The sequence below is a fragment of the Lonchura striata genome, chromosome 6 (genome assembly GCF_046129695.1).
Source record: "Lonchura striata isolate bLonStr1 chromosome 6, bLonStr1.mat, whole genome shotgun sequence".
Classification (NCBI taxonomy): Eukaryota; Metazoa; Chordata; class Aves; order Passeriformes; family Estrildidae; genus Lonchura; species Lonchura striata.
In genome coordinates, this window is record NC_134608.1 from 68218227 (window position 1) to 68246083 (window position 27857).

The 27857-nt window shown below is 50.8% G+C and overlaps 2 protein-coding genes across 2 annotated transcripts in view; both read right to left on the bottom strand.

Annotated features, from left to right (window-relative positions):
• LOC144246561 (uncharacterized) overlaps positions 1 to 27857 on the bottom strand; it is a 1050450-nt gene that overhangs the window by 48275 nt on the left and 974318 nt on the right. The gene's annotated exons all lie outside the window — the stretch shown is intronic.
• Positions 21553 to 22485, bottom strand: LOC144246435 (olfactory receptor 14J1-like). Its single transcript, XM_077783828.1, has one exon. The coding sequence runs from the start codon at positions 22483 to 22485 to the stop codon at positions 21553 to 21555; it is 933 nt and encodes a 310-aa protein (XP_077639954.1).

Sequence of the window (27857 nt, forward strand, 5' to 3'; positions counted from 1 at the left end):
TGGAAATCCCTTGGGGATGGGGACATGTCAGATGCTGCTGGGACATCCCAGAGAGCTGAGGGAAGAGCTGTGATGGTTATTAAACTGTTCCAATGTGCAACTTGTGTTTGTTGACAAGAAACCTTTCTGTGCCTCTGAGTGTCACCAGTCCCTGAGCCCAAAGGACACAAACCTGATGAGTTGTGGTTCCCACTGCAGGGGCTGCACTTGGACCTTGGCTCTGCACAGGAGAGCTCTTCATCCACTTTCCCTCTTTTCCTCCCTCTGGGCATGGAGGGTGCTCCTGCCTTCAGCCTGTGACTCGTGTGTGCAAAGAGCAAATCTGGGCAGAATTGGGGCCGGGAGGGTTTGGGGGGACCTTGGGATCTGTGCTGGGCACAGAAGGTGTTTTCCATTGCTCTGAGACTGTCTGCTGTGCACAGTGGATTTAATAGCCATCACAGGAATAACTTTTGCATTTGATGGAGCTGTGCCTTCCCCAGGCTTTGTTGGCTGGCAAGAAATGAACATCCCTCTGTGTCTGGGGCAGCTCCTACTCCAAGGAAAGCACGTGGGAGTTGGAGCCAAGGAGCTGAAACCTGCAGGTGCAGCCTGGGCTGGAGGGAGCTCAGATTTGCACAAGGCTGCTCTGAGTGCCAGGGCTTGGATGGGGTGGGGGTAGGGACAGAGTCTGATGGATTGTCAGCCACAAAGGGTCTTGATTTATCTTCACCAAATTTAAGCCTGTTCTATTTTAAGTTAATAAAAATATTCAAGAGGAGAGAAGATGAAGATACATACAGAAAGAGAGAAAGACAAAATAGATACAGAGAAGCTCATATACAGCTACCAACTCCTGGATTCCAGTAGTGTTCAGCTGGAAATTCCAAGAGGACGTAGGGTCAAGATGTGTGCTTGCCTTGTGGTCAGCCTTAAATACCCCTTGGTGTTCCTGGGCCTTCCCCCAGGTGGGACTTGGGGTCATTTGGTCACTCAGGAGCTGGGCTGGGGCTCCAGAGGTGGCTGTGCAGCATTGCCTGTGCTGTGCCAGGGACTGGCAGACACTGCTGGGCTGGGATAAAGGCTCTGGGGGGATTGGGGCAGGGCAGGGCAGTGCTGAGTTTCCAGGGCAGGGCAAGGCTCGACCTGGCCCTTCTTACTCACACATGAAATATTTCCAGCCAACAATCTCCTTCAGTCTGTCACAACAGGCAGTGTTGGAGGTGAAATCTCAATATGGCCATTGGCACCTGCAGAGAAGGACAGCTCTTTTCCATAGGAAGGAAAGCACAGAGCCCCACTGTTTGGAAGGCAGGTGAGAGCCTAACTAGGCCAAGGCCAACCAGAATTTTCAGGAATGGCACAGCTGGCCTGGTGCTCACACCAGTGCAGACTTCAAGCTGGCCATGCACAGCTCCGTGTTTCTCCCAAAAACGTCACTACTGCAGCACCTGGGGTTCCCCAGTGCTGGGCTTTTTATCCCTACTGCATGGAGGATCACATGGTAGGACAAAGAATGGATCCCATGTGGCATCCAAGCTGCCCTGATCCAGGCTGGGCACAGCCTGATGAACGATGAACACATCTCGCAGGGATATGGAAACGTCCCCTGAAAACCCAGTTCAGGGAGAGCCTGAGCTCTTTTGTGGCTCTAGGCAGGAAGATGCTCAGGATCTCCCAGAGAGGCTCAGCAGGCAGTAGGATTGTGCCTGCATCTCGCTCTGGAAATGCCAGTGGCTCAAGTGAGAGCTGTGGGAATGATTTAGAATGCACGGAGAGGGGCCACAGTCCTGCAAGACTCTTACATCAGGAGCAAAGAGCAGCCTGCAGGGTGGGGAAGGCTGGAGCTGTACACCTGTGTGCTCATCCCTCACCTTCATGGGGAGCTGCCCCCAGAGTTGCTATGTATGACTTTTATGGTTCTCCTGTTGGGTGTATTTTGGAGCAGCTGTTATCTGTGGCTTTTTATGGTGATCCTGTGGGAAGCAGCCACTTGCCTGCTGTGATGAACTCAAAACTAATCCTAACTCCTCATTCCCTTTGGTTTTATTTGGATTTTTTAAATCTATTTGTTTGAATGCTTTGCGTGGGTTTGTTTGTTTCTGGGTTTTGTAGTTTTCGGTTTGAGGTTTTTGTTTGTTTATTATAAGACTCAGGTGAAGTTGGCATAGCCAAACTCAAGAAAATGTACACCAGGCTTGACTTTCCAGAAATTACTTTTGGCTGGGTTTAACTGCATCCTCCAGGCTCAGGATCACCAGTACATTGGCAGGTTTGGCTCTGCAACATCAGCTTGCCCAGACTCTGCTCGGTGTTTCACCAATGGAGAAGACAATGGATATTGTGCCAAGCTTCCTTTCAAACAGCCAAACCTGCATCAGCGTGACAGAAAAAAAGACCAAAACAGAGAATATATTCACCAATTAGAGCAGAACCAGTGTCCCACCATCTTGCCCTCCACTGTTATTCATTTTGTACATTTAGAGGCAAAGCTGGGCCTAAAGCTTCCATCTCTCAGTTCCTGATGCCATTTGACTCCAGCCTGGACTCCCCCTGATCACACTGCCTGCTGTCCACGTGGGGCTGGGGATGCTCAGCCTGGAAAGAGGAGACCCTGGGGAGGCCTCAGTGCAGCTCTGCAGGACTGCAAGGGTGCCACAAGAAAGATTGGGACAGGGTGTTCCACAGGGCCTGTGGCAACAGGACAAGGGGGGACGGCTTTCAGCTGCAGGAGGCTGATTGAAGCTGGATCTAAGGAAGCTGCTCTTTGCCACTGAGGCTACTGAGGCACTGGTCCTGGCTGTGGATGCCCCATCCTTGGGAACAGGGCTCTGAGCACCATGCTCTGGGGGAATGTTGCTAAGCATGGAACCAAAGGCTCTTTAGCTCAATGGTCATGTCACAATCCATGTCCCACCTGGAACTGCCAGCACCCAGCAAGCAGCACAACACAACCGCTGGCCCTGGGCTCAGCACACGCTGCACGCTGCTCCTGCTGCTCCTGTCACCCTTCTTGTTCCTGCCCCGATACCTCAGAGCATCAGTTTCCAAAGCTGCCTAAGGCCTGGATTGTGTCATCCATCCCTGCAGGATGCTGATATTTGTCCTGAGGAAGGTACGGTGCCATTCCATGGAGGTGGATCCCCCCAGCTGCCCGGGTGGGCTGGAGTTCTGGGCGGATGGGGTGGGACAGGTACCCCACTCTGAGGTTTTGCTACCTCTGCAGGCTGTGGCAGGCAGAGAGGACAAGATGGAGGTGGACACACCAATGATATGGAGGAGGAGATGGAGGTGGATGGAGAACAGACTGGAGAGGAAGAGATGGAGGTGGATGTGGATGTGGAAGAGGAGATGGACGTGGACAAGGAAGAGTACACCGAGGACATGCATGTTGATGAAAAAGATGAAGAGGAGGCCATGGTCCTGGGATGAAGAGTGATGCCAGCAGCAGGACAGGCATGTGGTCCCCACAGGCAGAGTGGGTTCCCTGCAGCCAGGCTGGGGCAGGGCTGGGCTGGGTGGTCTTTGCTCAGACCCTTGGTACCCAGTGCATTGGATTCTGGTGGCCATGCCCAGCCTGTCCTGTTCTTGCTTTGGGCCACACAAGCCCCATGGCAGTGCCTGGGGCCCAGCCCCCAGACCCAGCCAGCCTCAGCTCTGGCAGCAGAGTCCCCCTGTGCCAGCCTGGGGACACACGGAAGAGCCCTCTGTGCCTGACTGCAGTGACCATGGCACCTGCTTTTCTTCCTGGATTGATGGAGATCCTGGACAGAGATTGCACCCTTTTTTACATAGTTTTTACAGTTTGTTGTTGCCTTTAGGATATAGGTTTTAGGGCTTTGTTTTGCCTTCTGTAAATACATTTCAGATATTGTTGTTAGATATGTTCTTAGGTATATACCTTCTATAAACTGTTGTTATTACAAATATTCTTACAAATCTAAATGTGTTCTGTGTTTTCATTGCTGTTCTTCTGCAAATAAACAACCGTGATTTTTCCCACCCCAGTTCTCTTTCCATTTCCTTCAGGCACAGGCAGTATTGGCCAAGTTGTGGTTTCCACTTGCTCCAGGTTCCCAGGGCTGGAGGTTCATGGGGGAGCTGGCACAGCCACCCCAGGAGGGGTTGCCCCACTCAGAGGGTCCCGCTGACAGAGGTCACTGTCTCCTTGCAGTCTCTCTGGACACACTGGGTAGCTGCAGGGGCAAATCCCAGCGTGCCCTGTCCCATAGGATCCCATGTTGGAGCAGGGCTGAGCCTGTGTTGTCCTTCAGAGCCTCATCCATGGCTCTTCCCTGGGTAGCCCCAGTGATAGTAAAAGGGTTTTAAAATCATAGGGATTTAGGGTTAACAGGAAAAATAAGCTTAGTAGGCCCTGGAAAAATAAATACCCCAAGCACAAGAAGAACTTGTACTCACTACAACTGCACCTGCGTAGCTAGTACATGATAAATGGTATAATAGTTAGATGTGATGATTGTTTAGTCATTAAATATAATTACTGTTTAGTCATAAGAATAATCATGAGAAACTGTGGTCAGGAACCTAAGAAAGATCACAAGAAACTCATGTCAATGTATATATTAGAACAACATAAATTTAATAATTAATATGTGAATTATGTAACAATAGAATATAAAATACGTTCAGCTTGAAAGCGATGTCGGAGTCAGATTTGGGTCTGTACCCCTGACTCCCAGAGCTCTTAGTAAAAGCACATGAATATAATCATATCCCGTGATTATGTGTGTTCCGGAACGCTAACACCAGGGCCAGCGAGGGTGCACTGGGCTGTGGGCAACCCCTGTTCCTGGGCATCCTGAGGGGCTGGAGCAGCCTGGAGGCAGCCTCAGCACAGGGGCCTCGGTCCTACATGGACCAAGATTTCCTTTGGAAGCCCCCTCTGTCACCAGACTCTGGTACAAGCACAACACAAATTGATCCTCCTAGTTAAAGGTGTGATGTTCATTGGCACAAATTTGTCCCTTGGACTTTCTAGCACAGCAAATGTCAGCGCTTGTCATCCCTGTTCTGCACTCCCTGCTCCGGCACCAAAACATCTGAACCTGACAGAACATCTTTAATTAGCACCAACCTGCAGAGAGCTGCAGGGGGAGAACCCACCCCAAACCACCCAGAGGAACACTTGACATTGATAATCGGGGGCAGAGGTAAAACTAAAGTATTTTAATGCCGAGAGAGGGAATATTTAAATTGCTGAATTCATTCTCCAAGAACAATAACAAAAGCTTTTGGTCTCCTCACCTGACATAGATGTGTATTGCTGAGGTGTGCTTCTGGGTTATGTCTGATTTTAATTCATCTGTTCAGAACTCTGATGCTGATCCTGGCTGAGGTGCAGAGATGATATTTCAGAGCCAGATGAGCTCAGCACAGCTTGTGCAACGCAGAATTTCCAGACCCAGACATTCAGGCCATGCAAACGGGGACTTTTTCATCTCTGTGCAATGATCTGTATTAGGACCTCACTGCTGTACCACTGACTTCTCAGAGCTGGCCCCTTGATCCAGCTCTCCCCAGTCACTGCACAGACTTCACTCCAAGCGGTTTCTGATAGAGTTCAGTAGCACCTGGGGTTTAATCCTGGCTTTTCTTCATCTTCTCCTGAGCTGCCTCCAGACACGCTGTGTGGGCACTGTCTGACAGCAGCAGCATTAACGTCTCACCTCCCTGACACTGAGGTTCATGTCACAGCTTTTCATCAAAAGCAGCAAATAAATGATTCCCACTGGGTCCCACACAGCTCTGTGGGGACTTTGTGTGGCTGCACTTCCAACACCAGCCCTGGTGCACAGGAATTTCAGGAGGAGATGCAGAAGCAATCGGCCATTCACACAGAAAAACATCACTTTGCATGGCCCAGATCCCCACAACACAGCAGACTCTGGTAACCCACACTCTGCACTTTTACGTTCACCTCTGTGCCTTACTTTGCCTCTCACTAAACGCCTCCCAGTTTCCCTCATGCTCAGGTTCCCAAGATCATGACAAGCAGCACTGAGAGCCGGGAGGGAGGATGGGAACTGTCCCAAGGCTCGACAAGATTTCTATTCTCAGGCCTGACAATTCCAGCCAAGGAGAGAGGAAAAGCTTGCATGAAAGAGGTGTGAAATCAAAGCAGTAAGCAAACTTAGGTTCAGTGAGGGAAGCTGAAGAGGTTTTCAATGTTCAGAACAAGATTAGCAGCTCCAGACACAGGAGGGATGCATCATTTTCCCTGCTATAACAACTCTGTGATGCAAATTGCGACTCAAATCCTCCTCCCCACCTCTGGGACCTCTTCAGCCACAAACGTGCTGCTGAATTTTTAAAGCAATGTAGAAGCTGGTCAGAAAGGTGGTTTGCAAATAAAAATCCTAGAGGACAGTTTGGAAACACCAGCAGGAGCAAAGAGAGGCAGAGCCTGGCCCCTGGGGTGCAGCACAGCTACATGACACATGCCTGAAACTCTAAGAAATTAAAGAACTTGCCACTTTTTTATCTCCCACAGGAGGTACAGAAGGTAACTTGAAAAAAAATGGAAATGCCTGCAGCCTCCTGCCCACGGAGGAATAACACAGACCAAAAGAAAAAAAAAATTTAAAAAGAGAGAAAGAAATTGGACTTGCTCACTGTTCTGGTTTGAAAGTAAAACTAGTGAGAGACTCTAAGTCAGAAATACAATTTATTGGGAAAAGGGGAAAAGGACAAAAATACATGCAATAATACAAAGGGAAATGCTACTGACAAAGTCAGAATACAACCTGGCCAGCATGCTGGCAGCAGTCCGAATTGGAGTAGCTGCAGTCGTCTTGGGATGGCAGATGTAGTTGATGCATCTTCTCGGAGAACCTGTGAAAAGGCTCCCCTCTGTCTAGAAATCTCCAGTTTTATCCAGGTGGAAATGCCTAGCTCCTCCCCCCTGGGCAGAGCATCTCACAATGGGTCATTATGAGTCACGAGGTGTGTCCTTAATCACCTCCTCCTCCTGCACAGTGTTATCTCTGAGTCATGTGGCCAGGCATTGATGGGGCTATTAACAGCAGATAAGGAAAACTGCCCCAAGGCAACTCCTACTCAGATGGTAATTGGAAAACTTTTTTTTTTTTTTAATCTTGGACACTCACAGAGGAAAGCCTGGCAGCCAGTTTTATCCCCTTTCAAAGCATCTTTCTACCCCCATCTCCCTGGTTAGGATACAGGTCACTGCTTCAGTTTTTACCTGCTGTGTAAAAAAAAAGGACCATCCCATAGGTTTGTGCCTGAGGAGTCAAAGGGAATTCCCATGCCTCGTGCCCATCTGTCCCTCTGTCTGTGTGAGTGTGCAGTGTCTTCTCCCAGATAACAACCAACAGAAAAAGAGGAAACAGCCTCAAGTTGCACCAGTGGAGACCTAGATTGTATATTTGGAAAATTTCCTCACCAAAGAGTTGCCAGCAGTGGCACAGGCTGCCCAGGGCACTGGAGTCACCATCTCTGGAGGCATTTAAAAGAAGTGTGGATGTGGCACCTGGGGACATGGTTCAGTGGTGAGATTGGCACTCCTGCAGGAATGGTTTGACTACACAAACTCTGAGAGCTTTTCCAAGCTAAACAATTCTTGCAAAGATCCTTGACTCAGTGTCCCAGCCAGGGTGAGCACTGCTTGTGGCCCTGGGCTCAGCATGGCAGGCCTGGTGCTCCCACCAGTGCAGACTTCAAGCTGGCCATGCACAGCTCCGTGTTTCTCCCAAAAATATCACTGCTGCAGCACCTGGGGTTCCCCAGTGCTTGGCTTTTTATCCCTACTGCATGGAGGATCACATGGAATGACAAAGAATGGATCCCAAGTGGCATCCAACCTGCCCTGATGCAGACTGGGCACCAGCAGGGGAAGGTGCAGTGCAATGTCTGCACAGCCCAACCAGCCATCCTACCCCAGCCACTGGATGAGATGGAAAAATAGGTGGGGAGTGACTCCAAACTGCACTGTCTGATTTATCTTAGCCAAAACCAGCACTGGGGGTTGTTGGGAGAAAGGGAGAATTCACATGTTCGGTGACATGGGGAAGGGCCCTGATCAGATTCACAGAGTAAGGAGAAATTCTGCATCTCTGATTTGCAGTATTTGCAGCTAAAAATCACACCTGTCTGCCCAGGTAAAAGCAGATGTTACATAGAGAGCTGGGTGGGATTAGGTAACAAGCAGATATGAATAGGAAAGCAGCAGTATGTGACTTCTGTGTACTTCTGAATGGTGTTGCTCAAGACTGAGCTGCATAGTAATAAGAAATGGAAAAGCAATGATGAGAAAATTAATAGACGTACACAACAATGGAGATGAGATTGGATTCTGGTTTGAGGCAGGACTTGGTTCCAATAAAATCTGCCGGGGAAGAGGCCTGGCTTAAACTCACATTGCTTGCTTTCCTTTGAAGAACAACAATATCCAAAACATGACAGATAAATATTCCTGGGGTAGAGGTTGGTGATTCAACTGCAAACCTCAGGAGAGGAAGGATTGCAGGAACCACAAGAGGAAGACAAATTGTAGTCTCATCAAACAACAGAAAAGTCCAGTGCCTGTGTATAAATATACAGTGCTTGTGTTGAATTATTCCAGGAAAATGCAAGTCTGAAGTGAATCCCAGGTGTTTGACTTCACGAAAATTAGCAAGCCCTGATTTGATTTCCTTCCCAGATGGTGAATATGAAATCCCTGGGCAGATGCCTCGGTTCCAGGTGTAGGTAGAGTTACTGTATCCAGGAAACTCTCCTCTGCATCTCCCATTTTTCTGAAAACAAGTCCACACAGTGGCCCCAGTGGCCGGCACATGTCACCCTCTGAGCTGCACTGGCTGAGATTTAGATTTCAGCCCAACTGAAGAACAACAAAGGCTCCTTTGTGCCCATACCCAGAGACAGAGGCCAGAACAGCTTTCAGCAACTGTTTGAGCACTACCGGGTCTTTATCAGAACAATCTTAATTGATACTGGAAGGGATTTAAAGGGCAAACACAGGTGGCTCTAATCCCCCTGCTCACTTAACCTGGGCAATGTGGCTCTTCTTTTGGCCAAGTTCATCAGCCCAGTTATAGAATCCTAGAATGGCTTGGGTTAGGAAGGAACTAATGACCATCTCATTCCATGCCCCCTGCCTTCCACTATGCCAGGTTGCTCCAAGCCCTGTCCAATTGGCCTGTAACACCTCCAGGGATGGGGCTGCCACAGCTTCTCTGGCCAGTCAGTTCCAGGGTCTTTCCAACCTCACAAAAAAGAATTTCTTCCCACTCTCCTTCTAAACCTGTCCTTTGTCAGGCTGACCCCTGTAGAGTTGTGTTTGCACTGTATATCCCCTCATAATGCTTTGTTCCTACATATCCCCTCTTTGTACCTGTTTGGTTCATCCCAGCTTTCCCATCAGTACCTGTATGTCCATCAAACCCCAACCCATCCCCCTGTCTCCTCCCAGGTGATGTGTCTATCACCTGGTGACCCTTCCCCTTTGTCCAGATCCTTCCCCCAGGGTCACCAGGTAGCTGGACCCTGGCTGGGACTCCTCCCCGACCCCCTCCTCAGGGGTCACTCTGAGGCCTTGCCCCCCGAGAGCCGCTCCCATGTCCTTCCCCCGCTGGCTGTTCGGTTTTCCCCGCACCCCTATACCTGGCTGCTCTGGGCGGGGCCCGCTCTCTCTTGCTCCAGAGGCCCTTCGAGGTCAGATGTGGCCTGGGATCTCTCCAGGCCCTCATTAAACTTTGGAACTAATCCTGAGGGAGAGCACCTCTTTCCTTTGCTTGTGGAACCAGCTCGTCTTTGGACTCATGTGGGAGCTTCTCCAAGCCCCCCGGGATCCAAGGAGAAGTTCCTTCCCTCTGCCTGCCTCGCCCCACTGCCCAGCTGGCCGGGCTCCACAGGGAATCTGTCCCCGTGGATTCAAGGGTGAGACGCAGCACTGGGGCTCTGTGGTTTCCTTCCTGTAGAAAAGAACTGTCCCTCTTGCGCGGGTGCTCTTGGCCTCAGGCACTTGACCACTCTACAGGGACACAGGAGCTCTGTGCCCAGTGGGGTGGAGACTGAGGACAGCAGAGGAGAGCCCTGGGAAGGACTGAAGGGTGGTTCCAGAGGTGGTGGATCCTTTGACATGGCAGAGAACAGCCAGAGAAAGAAAAGACTCGTGAAGGGGGATGACAGCAGCCTGCAGGGACAGAGGCGCAGGGCAGGGACACCGTGGGACAGCCTGGGCTGCAGAGGGCTCAGGGATGTGCAGCAGCTGCAAGGCCCTGACAGAGCCAACCTGTGCAGCCCTTTGGCCATGGCTGCTGGCCCTGGGCCTGAGGCCACGAGGGGACAAGTGACCCTTGCAGCCCTGGGGCCTCAGTGCCTCCTTGTCCCTGCTCAGCAGCCTGGCAGGGGCCGCCACATGGTCCTGCCCTTGGCACTGCACATCCCCACGTGCCAGTGCCCATCCCGGGAAGAGCCCTGAGCAATGAGGGAGGGACAGGATCTGCCTTGCCAGGGGCTGGGGCTCAGGCCTGGGCCCTTTGCATTCCTGAAACACATCCAGGTTTGCTCAGCACCAGAGCCACCTTCCCCTTGCTTGTTCCCAGCTCTCATCAGTGCCTCCAGTGTTCTGCTCTGACTGGAACCTGGGGACACTGTCTCAGTCCTGTCCCTGACAGGGATCTTTTCAAAGTACAAGAAACTTCAGTGTTTCAATGTAACTGAATTCTTGATGGTTTTGTGACATCACTGAGGCAATTGTGACATCACAGAGCTGGCTGTGATGTCACAGAATATGGTGTGAGGCCATAGAGCAGACTCTGCCATCATCGAGGGTGGCTCTGTGGCATGGGAGAGAGTGTTGTGACATCACCAGGTGGCTGTGTAACATCATAGAGCAGGCTGTGACATCACAGAACAGACTGTGACATTGCAGGGTGACTGTGACATCATGGAGTCTTCTGTGACATCACAGCACTGCTGTATTGTTGCAGAGGATAGATAGATATGATTGTTCTCTTAGCTAGCTGAATGTTACTTCTGCCCCTGGATGAATCCTGGAGTGAAATGGACTGTTCCATCCCACCCCCCAAAAGATTGTGGCTCATCCCACACCTCTGTACCTGCCCCTAAAACATCAGAGTCTGTAACCCCATTGGCCCATGCCTTGTCCCAGCCCACCTAGGAGCCCCTGATAAGGGGGCTCCAAGGGGCCATGCGCTCTCTTGGACTTCCTCCCTCTCTTGGACTTTCTCCCCTCTTGCCCTCCTGGGGCTTACCCTCTCCTGAACCCTTCTCCTTTTGTCTCTCCCCTCCCCCACCCTCTGAGGCCCAGCCACGTGCTACGCCTGGGAGCACGAGGCTCAGGCATTCCTGGATCCTCCAATAAACCTCTCTCCCCAAGAGCAAGCTTCAGAGATCTCTGCCTCCCTCCACCCCCACCGTGCAGGAGAATAATCTTTACACACTGTATGGCATCACAGGGTGACATCATAGAGCTGGATCTATGACATTACAGAGGCTGTGTGACATCACAGAGATGTCTCTGTGACACCACAGGAGGCTGTGTGACATCATAGGGGCAGTGTGACATGACAGAGATGTCTTTGTGACATCACAGAGAGCTGTGTGACATCAAAGGAACAGTGTGACATCACAAAAAATGTCTTTATGAAATCACAGAGATGTCTGTGTGACATCACCGACATGTCTGTGTGACATCACAGAGAGCTGTGTGACATCACAGAGATGTCAGTGTGACATCACAGGGACATTATGACATGACAGAGATGGCTGTGTGACATCACAAAAGTTTTGTGACATAACAGAAATATCCTTGTGACATCACATGAGGCTGTGTGACATCACAGAAATGCCCGTGTGACATCATGGGGATGTGACATCACAGATATGTTTGTCTGGCATCACAGGAGTGTGTGACATCTCCGGGGCTGTGTGACATCACAGGAAGGCTGTGTAATATCACCATGCTTTTTAAAGGCTTTACATTTATTTTTAAGGTTTTCTATGCCTCCTAATGTTACATATGTCTACTAGATTTCTCATGCACTGTTCATGTAAATATTAATTGCCGTAAATTCTTCTTTATAAGAAGAGAGAACTGATGGACTGTTAGTTTAAATAGTGAAGTTAGAAAAGAAGCAAATACATCCTCCAACCCATTGCCGCTTTTAAAATTTCATATATTACAAAAATAAAAAATAAAAGTAACTTCCTTTTACTTTTTAATCTTAATAAGAGTGTGTGAGTTATTTTGTGTCCTAGTGGAACAATGTGACATCACAAGAGGCTGTGTGACATCACAGAAAGCTGTGAGACATCACAGAGGCAGTATGACATCACACAGATGTCCATGTGACATCATAGGAGTCTGTATGACATCACAGAAATGTCCTTGTGACATCACAGGGCCTGTGTGACATCACAGAGATGTCTGTGTGACATCACAGGGTTGTGTGACATCACAGGAGGCTGTGTGACATCACAGGAGGCTGTGTGACATCTCAGAGGTGTGTGACATCACAGGAAGGCTGTGTAATATCTCCCTCCTCTTTTAAATGCTTTAAAGTTCTTTTAAAAGTTTTCTATGCCTCCTAATTTTTACATATGTCTACTGGAATTCTCATGCACTGCTCATGTAAATAATAACTGTTGTACATTTTTCTTTATAAGAAGAGAGAATTGCTGGACTGTTAGTTTAACCTGTGAAGTTAGAGAAGTAGCAATTACATCCTCCAATCCATTGCTGCTTTTAAATTTCATATATTACAAAAATAAAAAATAATTGTTACTTTCTTTTACTCTTTTAATCTTAATATGAGTACATGAGTTATTTTGTGTTTTAGTGCAACAGTATGATATGACAGGGGCTGTGTGACATCACATGAAGCTGTGTGACATCACAGGGGCAATATGATGTCACACAAATGTCTCTGTGACATCACGGAGAGCTGTGTGACATCAAAGAAACAGTGTGACATCACAGGACGCTGTGTGACACCTCAGGGGCTGTGTGACATCATGCAGCAGGCTGCGACATCACAGAACCGACTGTGACATTGCAGGGTGAATGTGACATCACAGGGGCAGTGTGACAACACAGAGATGTCTGTGTGATATCACAGAGATGTCATGTGACATCACAGAGATGTCTGTGTGACATCACAGAGATGTCTGTGTGACATCACAAGAAGTTGTGTGACATCACAGGAATGTCCTTGTGACATCTCAAGAGGCTGTGAGACATCACAGGCATGTGCGACATCACAGGAAGGCAGTGTAATATCAACATGCTCTTTTAAATGTTTTAAAGTTACCTTAAAATTTTATCTGCCTCCTAACTTTTACATATTTCTACTAGACTTCTCATGCACTGTTCATGTAAATAATAATTGCTGTACATTCTTCTTTATAAGAAGGGAGAATTGCTGGACTGTTAGTTTAACCAGTGAAGTTAGAGAAGTAGCAATTACATCCTCCAATCCACTGCCACTGTGGACATTGTGACACTGTGGGGCCTTTGAGACCAAAGGACCAGTGTGACACTGTGGGGCACCAGGGAACTATGGAGGCCATTGTGACACTGAGGGGACTCATGGGATCATGAGGACCATTGGGACACTATGAGGCCCCACGGAATAAGCAAAGCATTGTGACACTGGGAGTCTTCACGGCACCAGTGAGACCATTGTGACCCCCTGGGTGCCCACAGAACCAACAGGACCATTGTGACACTGTGGGCCTCGTGAGACCAAGAGGCCTTTGTGGCACGGCAGGGCTGTGGAACCAAAGGTCCATTGTGAAATTGTGGGGCCTCGTGTCATCAGTGCTCCATTGTGACACTGGGGAACCAAAGAAGATCATTGTGGCACCACAGGGCAGCATGGAACGTAGGGGCCATTGCGACATGATGGAACCCCATCAAGCCAAAGGTTCATTGTTACACTGCAGGGCTTTCTTTGGTTTGGAAAGACAGGTGTCTGCTAAGGAAGGCAGGAGCCTCCACTGTAATGGGAAAAAAAAATGTAGACCCCCTCCCTCCGAATTGTTATAAATTTGAAATTAAGTGGGCTCTCAGGCAAAAATATGGGAGCAGGAATAACAGTTTTTTATTAGGGAAAAAAAAAAAAAAAGATAAACAATGCAGTGAACCAAAACAACACTGACAGAGTCAGAATACAACCTGACACCCTCTGGGTCAGGGTGTTGACCACAGTCCAACTGGGAATTATGGCTGTAACCCTCCTGGAGTGTAAGGTGTGGTTCTGTTGGAGCAGTGATACTGTTGAAAAAGGGTGTAGTCTTCCTTTGAAGAGGCAGTGGAAGAGGCAGCTGTTCTCCTCAGAAAACCTATCACAGAAAAAGCTGTGCTGGAAGGCCGGAGTCTCAAGACTATATATGCAGGTAGGAATGCTTGGCTTCTCCCTCTGGGCGGAGCATCTCACAATTGGATGCTGTCACTTTTCTCAGTCATGGAGTGGCATTCAGTAGCCCATTAACAGCTGATGTCTCCCTGGAGGGAGGATTGGTTTGTGGAAGAGATAAAGAAAATTGCCCAATTAAGGGAAGATAACTGCCACACCTCTAGCAGATGGCAATGGAATACATCTTGTCTTGCAATCTAGGACAGGGCTGCATGGAACCAAAGCTCCAGAGTGACACAGAGGGGCCTCCTGTCATCAGTGGTCTATTGTGACACTGTGGAGCCGGAGGAGATCAGGAGACCTTTGTGACACAGCAAAGCCCCAGGGTCCAGAGGTCCATTGTGACACTGCAGTGATCATGGAGCAGAGGAGTGACGTGTCAGTGTGGGGCCTGGGGTACCACAGAGACCTTTGGGACACTGCAGGGCCTCATGGAATCGTTGGGACCATTGGGACACTGCAGGGCCTGCTGGAACCTAGGGGCCATTGCCACACTGTGGAAGCCCATTGAACCAAGGGCTATTGTGACACTGCTGGAGCCCATGGAATCAAGGCCCTGTTAGGACACTGCGGAGCCCCATGGATCCAAGGTGCCACTGTGACACTATGGGGCACCATAAAACCAAGGGAACATGAAACAGGTCTGGCTTTGCCTTCTGGGGACCACCTGAGTAGTCCAGCTGACCTTGGCATGTGGGGGGTCTCTTCTCATCTGCTGCTGAAACACTGGGGCTCCCTGCTTTCCTTCCTATGGAAAAGAACTGTCATTTTCCAAGTGCTCATGGCCAAATTTGGGTTCCACCTCCAACATGGCCTATTGTGACAGACTGGGGGAGATTGTTGGCTGGAAACATTAGATGTGTGAGGGGGAGGAAGGGGCAGATCCAGCCCTGCCCTGCCCTGGAACCCCAATCCCCCCAGAGCCTCTATCCCAGCCCAGCAGTGTCTGCCAGTCCCTGGCACAGCACAGGCAATGCTCCACAGCCACCTCTGGAGCCCCAGCCCAGCTCCTGAGTGACCAAATGACCCAAAGTCCCACCTGGGGGAAGGGCCCAGGAACCCCAAGGGGTATTCAAGGCTGACCACAAGGCAAGCACACATCTTGACCCTACCTCCTCTTGGAATTTACATCTGAACACCACTGGAATCCAGGAGTTGGTAGCTGTGTGTGTGCTTCTCTGTATCTTTTTCTTCTCTCTCTGTCTATCTTTTTCTATTTCAGTCCTCTTACAGATGTTGATTAACTTAAAATTGAAAAGGCTTAGAGTTTGTGAAGTTGAATGGGCCAGGTTAATGCATTGAAAACTATTTTTTGTTCACTGAATATAATTTTAAACCTTTTGCCAAAGTTTCTCTGATTTCCTAAAGTTGCCAGTAAAGGCTGCTTTAGTGTTTGTTTTGAGCTCCTGAGAATCTCTTGTTGGTATTTCTCCAGTGCATCCAACTCAGACGACACAACTAATTTTAATTCCTTTTAAATGTCTCCTTAAGAGAGTTTTTTAGTGGATGGGGGTCAAGGCTTGTGTGTCCTGCTTGGCACAGCCCAGGCAGGGCTTTCACAGCCCCATCCCACACTCCATTTCCCAGCTGGAGCTGCTGGTGCCTCTGAGTTCTGCTGCCCCAGCCCCAGGGACGCTCTCCTTGTCTGCCCATTCCCCCAGGGTCTCTGGGCAGGGATGGTCTCAGTGGGGGCTGCTGACATCCTCAGCAGCTTGGAGGCTGCTGCTGAATTTTACTGCTCCAGAGGCTTCTTCAGCCTTCAGCTCTTCAGTGCAGGAATTCAGTGCCCCAGGGATTATTAACATTCAGAACACATTAACAAGCCAAGCCTCTGGGAATAATTTGATTTAAGTTTCCAAATAATTGTGGTTAATTCATCAGATTTCAGAAGCGTATATAGAGTGAATGTATTTACAAAGACAGTGAGAAAAGATTTTTTCAGGTCCTGTTTAGATTTTTTTTCCTGTTAATTCATTGCTAAGTGCAATCTCCAAATGACACTGAATCCAAGTACCTCCTCATGCAGTTTGAATAGATATGAAAATCAAGACCCTTCATTCCTGACAATCCATCAGACTCTGTCCCTACCCCCATCCCACCATTTCCCCCATCCCAGCCCTGGCACTCAGAGCAGCCTTGTGCAAATCTGAGCTCCCTCCAGCCCAGGCTGCACCTGCAGGTTTCAGCTCCTGGGCTCCAACTCCCACCTGCTTTCCATGGAGAAGGAGCTGCCCCAGACACAGAGGGATGTTCATTTATTGCCAGCCACCAAAGACAAGGGAAGGCACATCTCCATCAAATGCAAAAGTCATTCCTCTGCTGGCTATTAAATCCACTTTGCACAGCAGACAGTCTCGGAGAAATGGAAAACTCCTTCTGTGCCCAGCACAGATCCCAAAGTCCCCCCAAACCCTCCGTGCCCCAATTCTGCCCAGATTTGCTCTTTGCACACACGAGTCACAGGCTGAAGTCAGGAGCTTCCTCCATGCCCAGAGGGAGGAAAAGAGGGAAAGTGAATGAAGAGCTCTCCTGTACAGAGCCAAGGTCCAAGTACAGCCCCTGCAGTGGGAACCACAACTCATCAGGTTTGTGTCCTTTGGGCTCAGGGATGTGACACTCAGAGGCACAGAAAGGTTTCTTGCCAACCAACACAAGTTGAACATTTGAGCAGTTTAATAACCATCACAGCTCTCCCCTCAGCTATCTGTGATGTCCCAGCAGCATCTGGCATGTCCCCCATCCCCAGGGGATTTCTGTACAGGAACAGTTTTAGACAAAGACATAAGAAATGGTAATTCTGTGATGGATATAAACACAATAAGATATTATTCATATTTATTAGAACTTCAGAAAGATTGGGTCACTCCGTGTTGCTCAAAGCATGAAACCAGTCAGTTGAGAGGCCCTTGAATGACCAGAGAGCACCTAGAAGAAGAAATCTGGGGTAACAGTTAGGACATAGAACCAGCTGGTCTGGTGAAGAGATGCCCATGACCATTTCAACAGGAGAACAGGAAAGCCCTGAAAATGGGGGAGATGTTATAAAGAGAATATTGGTGACTCAAGAAGATGGGAAGATCAGTATTTCTTCTCTTTCCCCAACAGTACACCTCCAGGAAATTCCTGTTACAGGTGGGGAAAACTTTGGTACTTCTTAAAAGTAGTGAACTAACCCAGAGAATAAAAATGTCCTTGTATAACAAGATATCTTAAGACTATGCCCATTTCCAGGCAGACATCAGCTGTGTGCCCATGAACAGGCAGTGCCACTTGTGCCCTGAGGTGCCGAGCTGGGATTGGATCTCTCAGAGAGGAGCTGAGGGAGAGCAGAGCACCTTGCAAGCTGCAGGTCCCTGCCAGCCCCGCAGGGCTCCTGTGCCATCAACATCTGCTCTGCTCCAGTCTGGAACAGGGCCCAGCACGGTGCTGGGATCATCAGAGAGCTGAGGTGTGAGCTGGAATTCCATGCCCTCCCCATGGCGCAGCAGCCCTGCATTTCCCTGCTCCAGCCTTGGTCTCCAGCACAGCCATGGAGGCTCTTTGGGCTCCTGAGTGTTCCTGCAGCCCCCAAGGGCAGCTGAGCTCTGCCTTGGGCACAGGCAGCCCTGGCCAGCGCAGGCCATGCTCAGCAATTCCTTGTCTGTGCCCGGCCTTGCTGCCAGCCCCGGCAGCGGCTGCGTGGCCCCTCGGTGGCCCTGTGCTGGCCCAGCCATGGTGCCACAGCCCCTGTGCAGCCCAGCCCAGGACAGGAGCATTGCGGCTGGGAACGGCCCCTGTGCCGTGGGGCCCTGGGCAGCCTTGGGGCTCTGTGCCCCATGGCCTCCCTGCTGGGCAGCCTCTGCCAGCTCCTGCCGAGCCCGTGGCACCTGTGGGGCTGCACAGACAGCCCTGCCCGGGCTCTGCCGGCCTCTGGGCCAGCAGAGAGGCGGCCAGGGCTGGCCATGGCCGGGAACAGGCCCTGAGCCCCGCAGGAGGATGGAGCTGGGCCACAGCCAAACTCAGCCCAGGGCAGAGCTGGGCTCAGCAGCCAGGGCTGCCCAGGGCTGGCACAGACAGAGGCTGGCGCTGACAAATGTCCTGGGCCCCTCCCTGCTCTGTCCGTGCCCCAAGGGCACAGAGCAGCCTCCTCTCTGGGGCTCTTGCCTGTTTTCAATGCCTGCCCAGGCGCTGGCCCTGCCCCACAAGGCCTGGGCTGAGTCCTGCCACTGCCCGCTCAGCCAGGCTGAGATGGACACTGATGGTTCCTGTGCCAGACTCTCCCAGCCCAGCCCAGCTCCCTGCCAGCTCTGCCAGCTGCCCTGAGCTCTGGGCAGCACCAAGGGCCTCTCCCCAGCACAGCCCAGCCGGCTCTGGCCCCACAGCTCTGCTCAGCCCAGGCTGCTCTGGGCACTGCCCCACGGCCTCAGCCCCTGCCAAGGGCACAGCAGCAGCTGCAGCTCAGCCAGGACTCAGCCCCACCATGGGGGAAGGGGCTTGGCCAAGGCCAAAGGAGCTCCCTGGCTGCCCTGCTCCCCTCTGCCTGAGGTGCTGAGAGCTCTGCAGCCCCTCCTGCCATCCCATCTGCCCAGGCCAGCACAAGAGCCCCGGCCCTGGGGCCCTCCAGAGCTGCTCCTGCTCCAGGCCCAGGGCCCATCCCAGAGCTGGGGCAGCCACAGAGCTGTGCCCATTTCTGCTCATTGCTGCTCTGATGGGGATGGATCCTCAGCCACTTGGGGGTTGATGATCAATTTTACTACTCCAGAGGGCTCTTCTTTCTCGAGCTCTTCAGTTACAGAATTCAGTGGGAAAAGCTCAGAAACATTATTCAAAAAAAATTTTTAATTCTTCTGTGGTAAATTAGACAGATTTTAGAAGTGAATTCAAAGTAAATATATAGTAAATTGAAAACATTGCTGAGAGAATTTTTTGTCCTGTTTTCTTTTCCTGTTTATATATTGATATCAGCAGTGTCCAATTGATATTGACCTCCAGCACCTTGTAATGCAGTCTGAACAGTTGTGGAAAATCAAATCTTTTCATGGCTAAAAATCAAATTTTCTCCCCAGCCCCACCACACCATTTCCCTCATCCAACCCCTGGCAGTCAGAGAAGGATGGCCAATGGATCACAGCCAGCCAGAGTGGATTTAAGAGGGGCAGGTCCTGCCTGAGCAACCTGATCTCCTTTTATAACCAGGTGACCCACCTGTGGATGTGGGAAAGTCTGTGGATGTGTCCATCTGGACTTCAGCAGAGCTTTGGACACTGTCTCTGACAGCATTCCCTGGAAAAGCTGCAGCCCACAGCTTGGGCAGGTTCCCTCCTGGCTGGGAGATGGAAGAGCTGGCTGGAGGCTGGGCCCAGAGAGGGGTGGGGATGGTGCTGCACCCAGCTGGTGTCCAGTCCCTGGTGCTGTCCCCAGGGATCTGTGTTGGGCCCAGCCCTGTTTAACATCTTCACCGATGATCTGGGTGAGAGGATCGAGCCCACCATCCCCAAATTTGCAGGTGACACCAAGCTGGGTGTGAGTGTGGATCTGCCTGAGGCCAGGACAAGAAGACACAGCCTTCAGCTGCACCAGGGGAGGTTTAGGCTGGACAAGAGGAAGAAGTTCTTCACAGAAAGGGTGAGTGGGCATTGGAATGGGCAGGCCAGGCGGGAGGTGGCAGAGTCACTGTCCCTCTCCAGTGGCACTCAGTGGCATGGTCTGGGTGACAAGGCGATATTAGGGCATTGGTTGGACTTGATGATCCCAAAGGTCTTTTCCAGCCTATTTGATTCTGTCATTCTGGGGTGATTGGGACACTCTGGGGCCACTGTGACCCTGCAGGGCCTCGTGGAACTAAGAGGACCATGGTGACACTGTGCAGCCCCATAGAACCAGGGCTCCATTGTGGTGCTCTGGGGCCAAATGGAACCAGGGAGTCCCTGTGACACTGAGTCCTGGTGGAACCACAGAGGCCATGGTGACACTGCGGGGCCTCGTGTGACCGAGGGGTTTCACCACTGTGACACTGCCAAACCAAGGAGAGCATTGGGAGAGTCCAGAGCCCAGTGGAACCAAGGGGCCCTTCTGACACTGCGGGGCCTCATGGAACCCAGGGGACATTGTGACACTGCAGGACCTTGTGTAACCAGGGGGCCACTGTGACACTCTGGGGCCTCAGGGAATCTGGAAGGTCATTGTGACACTGTGTGGCCTTGTGGAAACAAGAAGTCCATTGTGACACTAAGGGGACTTGTGGAACCACAGAGACCATTGTGACAGTGTGGGACCTCATGTGACCATGGGGCCTTTGTGACACCCTGGGGCCCCATGGAACCAAGGGGCCACTCTGAACCTGCGGCACCAACGAGAACATTGTGAAACTGTGGAGCCCCATGGAACCAAGGAGTCTATTGTCACATTTTGGGGCCCATGGAACCAAGGAGACCAGTGTGACAGTGCAGGGCCTGGTGTAACCAAAGGGACATTGTAAAACTGAGGGGCCCCTTGGAACCAAGGACATCTTTGTAGATGACACCAAGCTGGATGTGAGTGTTGATCTGCTGGAGGGTCGGAGGGCTCTGCACAAGGCCCTGGACAGGCTGGATCCAGGGCCCAAATCCAACAAGGTGAGGTTTAACAAGTCCAAGTGCCGGGTCCTGCACTTTGGCCACAACAACCCCTGCAGCGCTAAAGGCTGGGGACAGAGGGGCTGGACAGCAGCCAGGCAGAAAGGGACCTGCAGGGACTGATGGACAGCAGGCTGGACATGAGCCAGCAGAGTGCCCAGGTGGCCAAGAAGGCCAATGGCTCCTGGCCTGGATCAGGAATGGTGTGGCCAACAGGAGCAGAGCTTCTTTGCCAGCAATGATCTGTTCCCAGTTCTGCACCCAAACATTGTTGCTGCAGCTTCAGAGAAAGCAACAAAAGGGCATCTCTGCAGAAAACTGTGCTGGGAGACCCTTGACTTCCTTCAATGCCACTGAGAGTGCAGCCCCTCATTGGCACACTCTGTGGGTACAGGGAAGGTGGAGAGAAACAAAATGAGAAATGGCACAAAAAATGACATTGCTGTGTGGACAACATCAAAATGCAAAACAAAGAAAAATACACTCCAAATGGAAAAGAACAAGAAGTATAAAAAATTACTTTTATTACAAGTGATTTGCAGAAACTGGCCAGCAGTTTAATGTTTCTGAAAGCATCCAGTCATCAGTCTCCTCACTGCAGCCTTGAGCTCCTGGTTCCTCAGGCTGTAGATGAGGGGGTTCAGGGCTGGAGGCACCACCGAGTACAGAACTGACAGGGCCAGATCCAGGGGTGGGGAGGAGATGGAGGGGGGCTTCAGATAGGAACATGTGCCAGTGCTGAGGAACAGGGAGACCACAGCCAGGTGAGGGAGGCAGGTGGAAAAGGCTTTGTGCCGTCCCTGCTCAGTGGGGATCCTCAGCACAGCCCTGAAGATCTGCACATAGGAGAAAACAATGAACACAAAACAACCAAAAATTATACAGCCACTAACCACCAGAAGCCCCAGTTCCCTGAGATAGGAATTGGAGCAGGAGAGCTTGAGGATCTGTGGGATTTCACAAAAGAACTGGCCCAGGGCATTGCCATGGCACAGGGGCAGGGAAAATGTACTGGCCGTGTGCATGAGAGCATTGAGAAAGGCACTGGCCCAGGCAGCTGCTGCCATGTGGGCACAAGCTCTGCTGCCCAGGAGGGTCCCGTAGTGCAGGGGTTTGCAGATGGACACGTAGCGGTCGTAGCACATGATGGTCAGGAGGGAAAACTCTGCTGTAGCGCAAAAAGTGAAAAAAAAAAGCTGTGCAGCACATCCTGTGTAAGAGATGTTCCTGGTGTCCCAGAGGGAATTGTGTATGGCTTTGGGGACAGTGGTGCAGATGGAGCCCAGGTCGCTGAGGGCCAGGTTGAGCAGGAAGAAGAACATGGGCGTGTGCAGGTGGTGGCCGCAGGCTACAGCGCTGATGATGAGGCCGTTGCCCAGGAGGGCAGCCAGGGAGATGCCCAGGAAGAGGCAGAAGTGCAGGAGCTGCAGCTGCCGCGTGTCTGCCAGTGCCAGCAGGAGGAAGTGGCTGATGGAGCTGCTGTTGGACATTTGCTGTGGCTGCACATGGGCACCTGTTCATGGAGAAAGGACAGGGACAAGTCAGAAGAGGCTGCTTGGAGCCAAACCTGGGCCATTCCCTGCAGCCTGTTGTGCTGGGACTCACCCACCCTTGTTCCTGCTCTGGGGAAACCTTCAGACAGGTCTGTGCCTGAGCTCCAGTTGTGCTGGCTGAGTGTGCCAGGAACAGCCAGGCCTGTGCATGGGGGCTCTCAGGGAGCCATCCCTGCCCTGTTGCCCTGGGTTTTTGGCCATGTGGCAGAGGGACAAGGCTGGATATTCAGGATTTGTCAGGGGAATCACTCCTACTCCAGAAAGGCTTTGATACCATCTGCACTCACATTTCTAAAGGAAACAGATGGCAGGAGATGATTTTAGGAATAATTTTCCTACCCACACATCATTGCTCACTCTCTGAGATCAGAAATCCCCAGCATTCCTGCTGCACTCAGATTTTGCCACTGAGAGATGTGAGAGCCAAAGGATTCCCCGTGGCTGAGGGAAGGTGAGGGGCTGGACGGGCTTGTTCCCCCAGCACTGCTCTCTTCAGCCCCCTCTGCTTCCCTGAGCATCTCCCTGGGCCTGGACATCCCCTCCTGAGAGGTGCCTTGTCCCTGCCAGCGCTCACAGAGCCCATCCCACCCTGTGTGCCCTCGGCCCGGCCCTACAGAAACCTGCCTGTGTGCAGGGCCCTGGCTGGGGCAGGCTCTGTGTGCAGCTGGGCAAGGGCAGCTCAGGAGAGCCCTGCTGGGCCCTGCAGAGGTGATGCTGCTGCTGCCCAGGGCTGAGGAGTGGCTGAAGGCCCTTTGGGAGGCTCCCAGCAGAGACACAGACCACCCAAAGTCACCGTTCTGGAGTCGCTGTAAATGTTCAAACATTCCTTTGATGATCCTGTGTATCCCTTTCAACTCAGAATGTTCTGTCATTCTGGGATTTCAATTCCTGTTCTGCTTCTCTCAACCCCCTTTTGTCTATAATTGAAGGATAAAAAAAGCCCTTGCAACAGTATTAGAACAGTAAAGTAAAAACCAGACCTTTATTGGAAGCTTCCAGGTGTCCCAGTGGGGATGAGGCACACCCGGCCCCTGATTTCAACAATTCATTAAGGTTGATTAATTAGGATATTTAACAAGGACATTCAAAAGGATATTCACTTGTCCCAGTTACACACTCCTGGCTCAACACATTGGAGTAGGTCCAAGGACTTTTTTCCCCCAGTTTTCGTTATCACTGCTGGCATACAAAAACCAAAATGTTCTTCTTGTAGGTCCTCTTCCTGTTGAAAAGACTATATAATATTCAAAAATGCATTTATACAGTCAGGTTATTTTTCTAAATTCTAAGAAAAACCATAAGGAAATATACTAGAGTTAATTAAATATTATAGATATAGAGATATATAATAAAACTTTAATATTGTTCAGTAAGAGTTTAAGAGAGGTAATCAAGAGTTTAATAGCAATAATAAAGGATTATAGTTTTCTAAGTATATAAGTATAATCCTAGGCTTACCTTCTTTGGGAAGTGCCCTCCGGAGCTGTGCCCAGGCTGGTCTGGAGCTGGAGCAGCCCTGCCCCAGCCAGCCCCTCTCAGCAGCAGCACCTGCCCTGCTCAGGGTGGCTCCTTCCCCCCACAGCTCCTGGCCAGCACTGGGAGCAGCTCCAGGGCCAGCTGAGAGCTGTCCCTGGCAGGCAGCAGAGTCCCTGGCCCAGCACAGCGCCCTGGGCTGCAGGACCCTGCTCTGCAGGACAGCCCTGGGCACCCCTGGCTGCTCTGCACAGGAGATGAGCAGAGAATGCACTCACAGGCTCTGTGGGCATTGGCATGTTCCAGCTTTAGATCTCTCCAGGAGCTGCAGCTGCATTGTCCTGCAGCCAGAGGTTCCTGTGCCAAGGGCTGGCAGTGATTCTGCCCCAGGCACTTCTCAGCCCCTTCCCAGCCCTGACTGATTGAAGCTCTCTGTGCCTCTGTGCTGTGCCCGGGCTGGCTGCAGGCAGTGCCCCAGCCCTGCTGGGCTGGCAGAAGAGCTGCTCAGCAAGAGAAATGTGCTTTGGAAGCTCTGCTTGGTTACCAGCATCACCCTCTGTGCCAGGAGCCTGGCCCAGCTCAGCAGCACAGACACAGCACAAGGACTTTAATGACCCTCTGGGGCTTTGTGCTCAGGCCCTGAACATCAGGCCCTGAGAGGGAGCTGCAGAAACCTCTGCAGAACTCCAAGTCAGAATCCAACTCCAAAGTTCCTTGGACTTTTAATGGGTCCCACTGAGGGACACGACTGAGAAAGTGTCCCCAGGCCCCAGGCAGAGCAGAGAACTGGAGGCACTGATGGCAGGAGGGGACAAAGAGAAGCCAAGTCTTGGTGCCCTGGGGCACAGCAGGGTCTGTGCCACCAAGGGCTGTGAGGAGACACCTTGTCCTGAGGCCCTGGGGCCTCCTGGCACAGCCCCAGCCAGGCTGGGCACTGTCAGCCCCTGCTCCTGCCCTCAGCATCCCCCCCTAGCCCACATCCCAGTGGCCTCAAGGATCTACTGGAAGGAGTCCCTGGGGAGCCTTGGTCAGGAATGGTCCTGGGGGCTCCTTCATGCTCCCAGGGACTGCAGGATTTTCAAAGGACTTTGGCTTTTGCCTTGGAGTCTCTGAGAGGTTTCTGCAATCTAGGCCTCCAATTATCTGCTTTAATTAGTCCCTGGAGAGACTTTGTCAGGAACAACACTCAGTGGGGCCCATTAATGCTTCAAGGTACTTCAGTTTTATTAAGGTACTTGGTGTTTGCCTTTTGATACAGACTGTGAGATTTTTCTGCAATCATGGCCCCAATTATCTGTTTTAATGAGTCCCTTGAGAGCTTTGTACTGACACTCAGTGGGGCTCATGAATACTTTAAGATTCTTAACATTTGTGAGGTACTTTGGATTTTCCTTTCCACATTGAGAGTTCTTTGTGCCATTTTCAGTCTCTGAGAGGTTTTTGTGCCATCCTGGCCTCCAGGTCTCTCCTCCAAGGACTCCATGAAGAGCCTGTGGTATAGATGGACCTTTGTGGTTCCCATTAATGCTTTAGACTCCAACCACTTTGGGGTTTTCCTCTGACTTTGACTCCGGGAAAGGTTTGTGCCATCTCCTCTCAGGCCCTGAGGTTCCAGGGCTCAGCTCCAAATGCACCACGGGTCTCATTAGGATCAAGCAAGTCCTGAAAAACCATGGCTTTACCTTGATTTCCCTCTGCTCTAGTGAAGTTCATCACGAAGTTTTCTGTAGTGGTTTTGGCTTGCCAATTTGAGATTTCTCGGCCAATGCACCAATTAGTGTGGTGAGTTCAGTTTTGGCTAATTACCAGTGCACTCACTAGAATATACGTACTCATTTCCTGCTGTGAGATAGGAGTAGGAGAAAAGCAAATGGGCTGAAAACTTTAAAAGGGTATAAAGAAAAGTTTATTAACAGTAACTAAAAGAAAGAGTAGTAAGAATCATATCAAAACTTTCACAAAACTTCCTCTCTCCATACAACTTTTTCTTTCTTACTGACAATATATGGACACAAAACCTAAAATTTTGAGTACGTTTACCACCTCTAAAATAGTCTTTCTTCACTTCACTTAGGGAGAGGAGTCTCTCTTTCTTGCTATGGAGACTCCTCCATAAGAAAACAGTTCTCTTGGGGCTCTCAATTTCCACGATTAGCAGCCATTTGGAAAAATGAAATTGTGAAATCCCTGCCATTTTTTCACAGCTTTTCCCACAGCACTGTTTATGGGCCATGTCAACTTATGGCGTATTAGCTTAAAGATGAGCTGTTTAAGACCAAATATTTTCTTCTTCTATTTCTGAAATCATCTTCATCTCTGGGAACAGAGGTCTCCTTCTCTTCCTGAGGACACAGGGTTTCATCACTCTGCTGCATTTCATTGTTCAAACTTCTCATGAGATAACAGCTACTGCAAAATTTGCTCACATTAGCATGGAGGCTTTTGCTGAACAAGTTATCTCCCCATACTTTTGAATGCCTTAGAGGGAAGAAAGAGAGTCTGATGTATCAATGACATCCTTCTCCATAGCTTTAGCAGAGGATTCCAGCCCCAAGATCAAGGCATCTCCTCATCCCTCCCATCTGGGACTCAACTTCCTCTTCCCTGCCCTCGGTGTGTCCATGCTGCTCCTCTGTGTGCCTGCCCTGTGTCCTTTTCTCTCACTGGAGGGAGGATGGCAGCACTGGCAGAGTCAATATCTGCCCGGGGCTGCAGATGGTTACATGACCCTGGCTGGGCTCTTTGGCCAATTCTAATTTTGGCCATGGTCCCTGGACATGAAGACCAGTTCTTTTCCATAGCAATGAAGGAACAGAGCGCCACTGTTTTAGGGGCAGACAAGAGGTGACCACCAGATGCAAAGGCCAGCCAGTGATGCCAGATTCTGTTTGAAGAGATACCTTTACAAATAGGAAATTTTTTAGCGAGAGTACCAATTTTGGCAATGGACATCTGAAATAACAGACTTTTTTTTCCATACAGAGGAGTGTTCCAGAAGCTGATGAAAGGCAGCCCTTGACATCCCAACATCAACCAGACCTGTCAGGTGGCCCCTGGCAGTCCAAGCCAGCCAGACCTGGTCCATGTTCCCTCACTTCCATGGGGCCCCACAGTGTCCCAATGGTCCCTTGCTTCCAGGAGGCCCTGAGGTGTCACAATGTCCCCTTGGTGACACCAGGCCCTGAAGGGTCAGAATGGTCTCCATGGTTCCATCAGGCCCCACAGAGTCATAATGGTCTCTGGGTTCATGAAGCCCCGTGGTGTCACCATGGCCCCTTGGTTCCATGGGCTCCAGTGGTGCCACAATGATCCCCTTGGTTCCATGAGGTGCCCACAGTGTCACAGTGATCTCCATGGGAAGGAAAGAACTGAGCCCCAGTGTGGCAGGAGCAGCCACCAGAGGCCAAGGCCAGCCACCAGAGGCCAAGGCCAGCCAGACTTGACGGTACCGACAGATTTTGCATGGGAGGAACTCTTGGCTATAGAGAATCTGGGAGGTAGAACCCCAATTTTGGCCATTTCTGCATCGGGAAGAAGGATGGCTCCTTTCCATAGGAAGGAAAGCACAGAGCCCGAGTGTTTCAAAGGCAGAAGAAGAAAGAGGTGGCTCCTGGGAGGCTCAGCCAAACAGACCAGTTCTTCCTGGCAGCTTTTGTCATGCAGAAATCCTTGAATATATGGAATTTGGGAGGTGGAATCTCCATTTTGACCACAGATGCCTTGAGAAGGACAATTCTTTTCCACAGCAAGGAAAGCCCAGAGCCCCAGTGCTCCAGGGCAGGTGAGAAGCAGCCCTCGACATGCCAAGGTGGTCAGGTGGTCCCCAGGAGGCCCAG

Bases quoted from the DNA above. Each gene is read 5' to 3' on its own strand.
- LOC144246435 (XM_077783828.1), bottom strand. From the start codon at position 22,485: ATGTCCAACAGCAGCTCCATCAGCCACTTCCTCCTGCTGGCACTGGCA.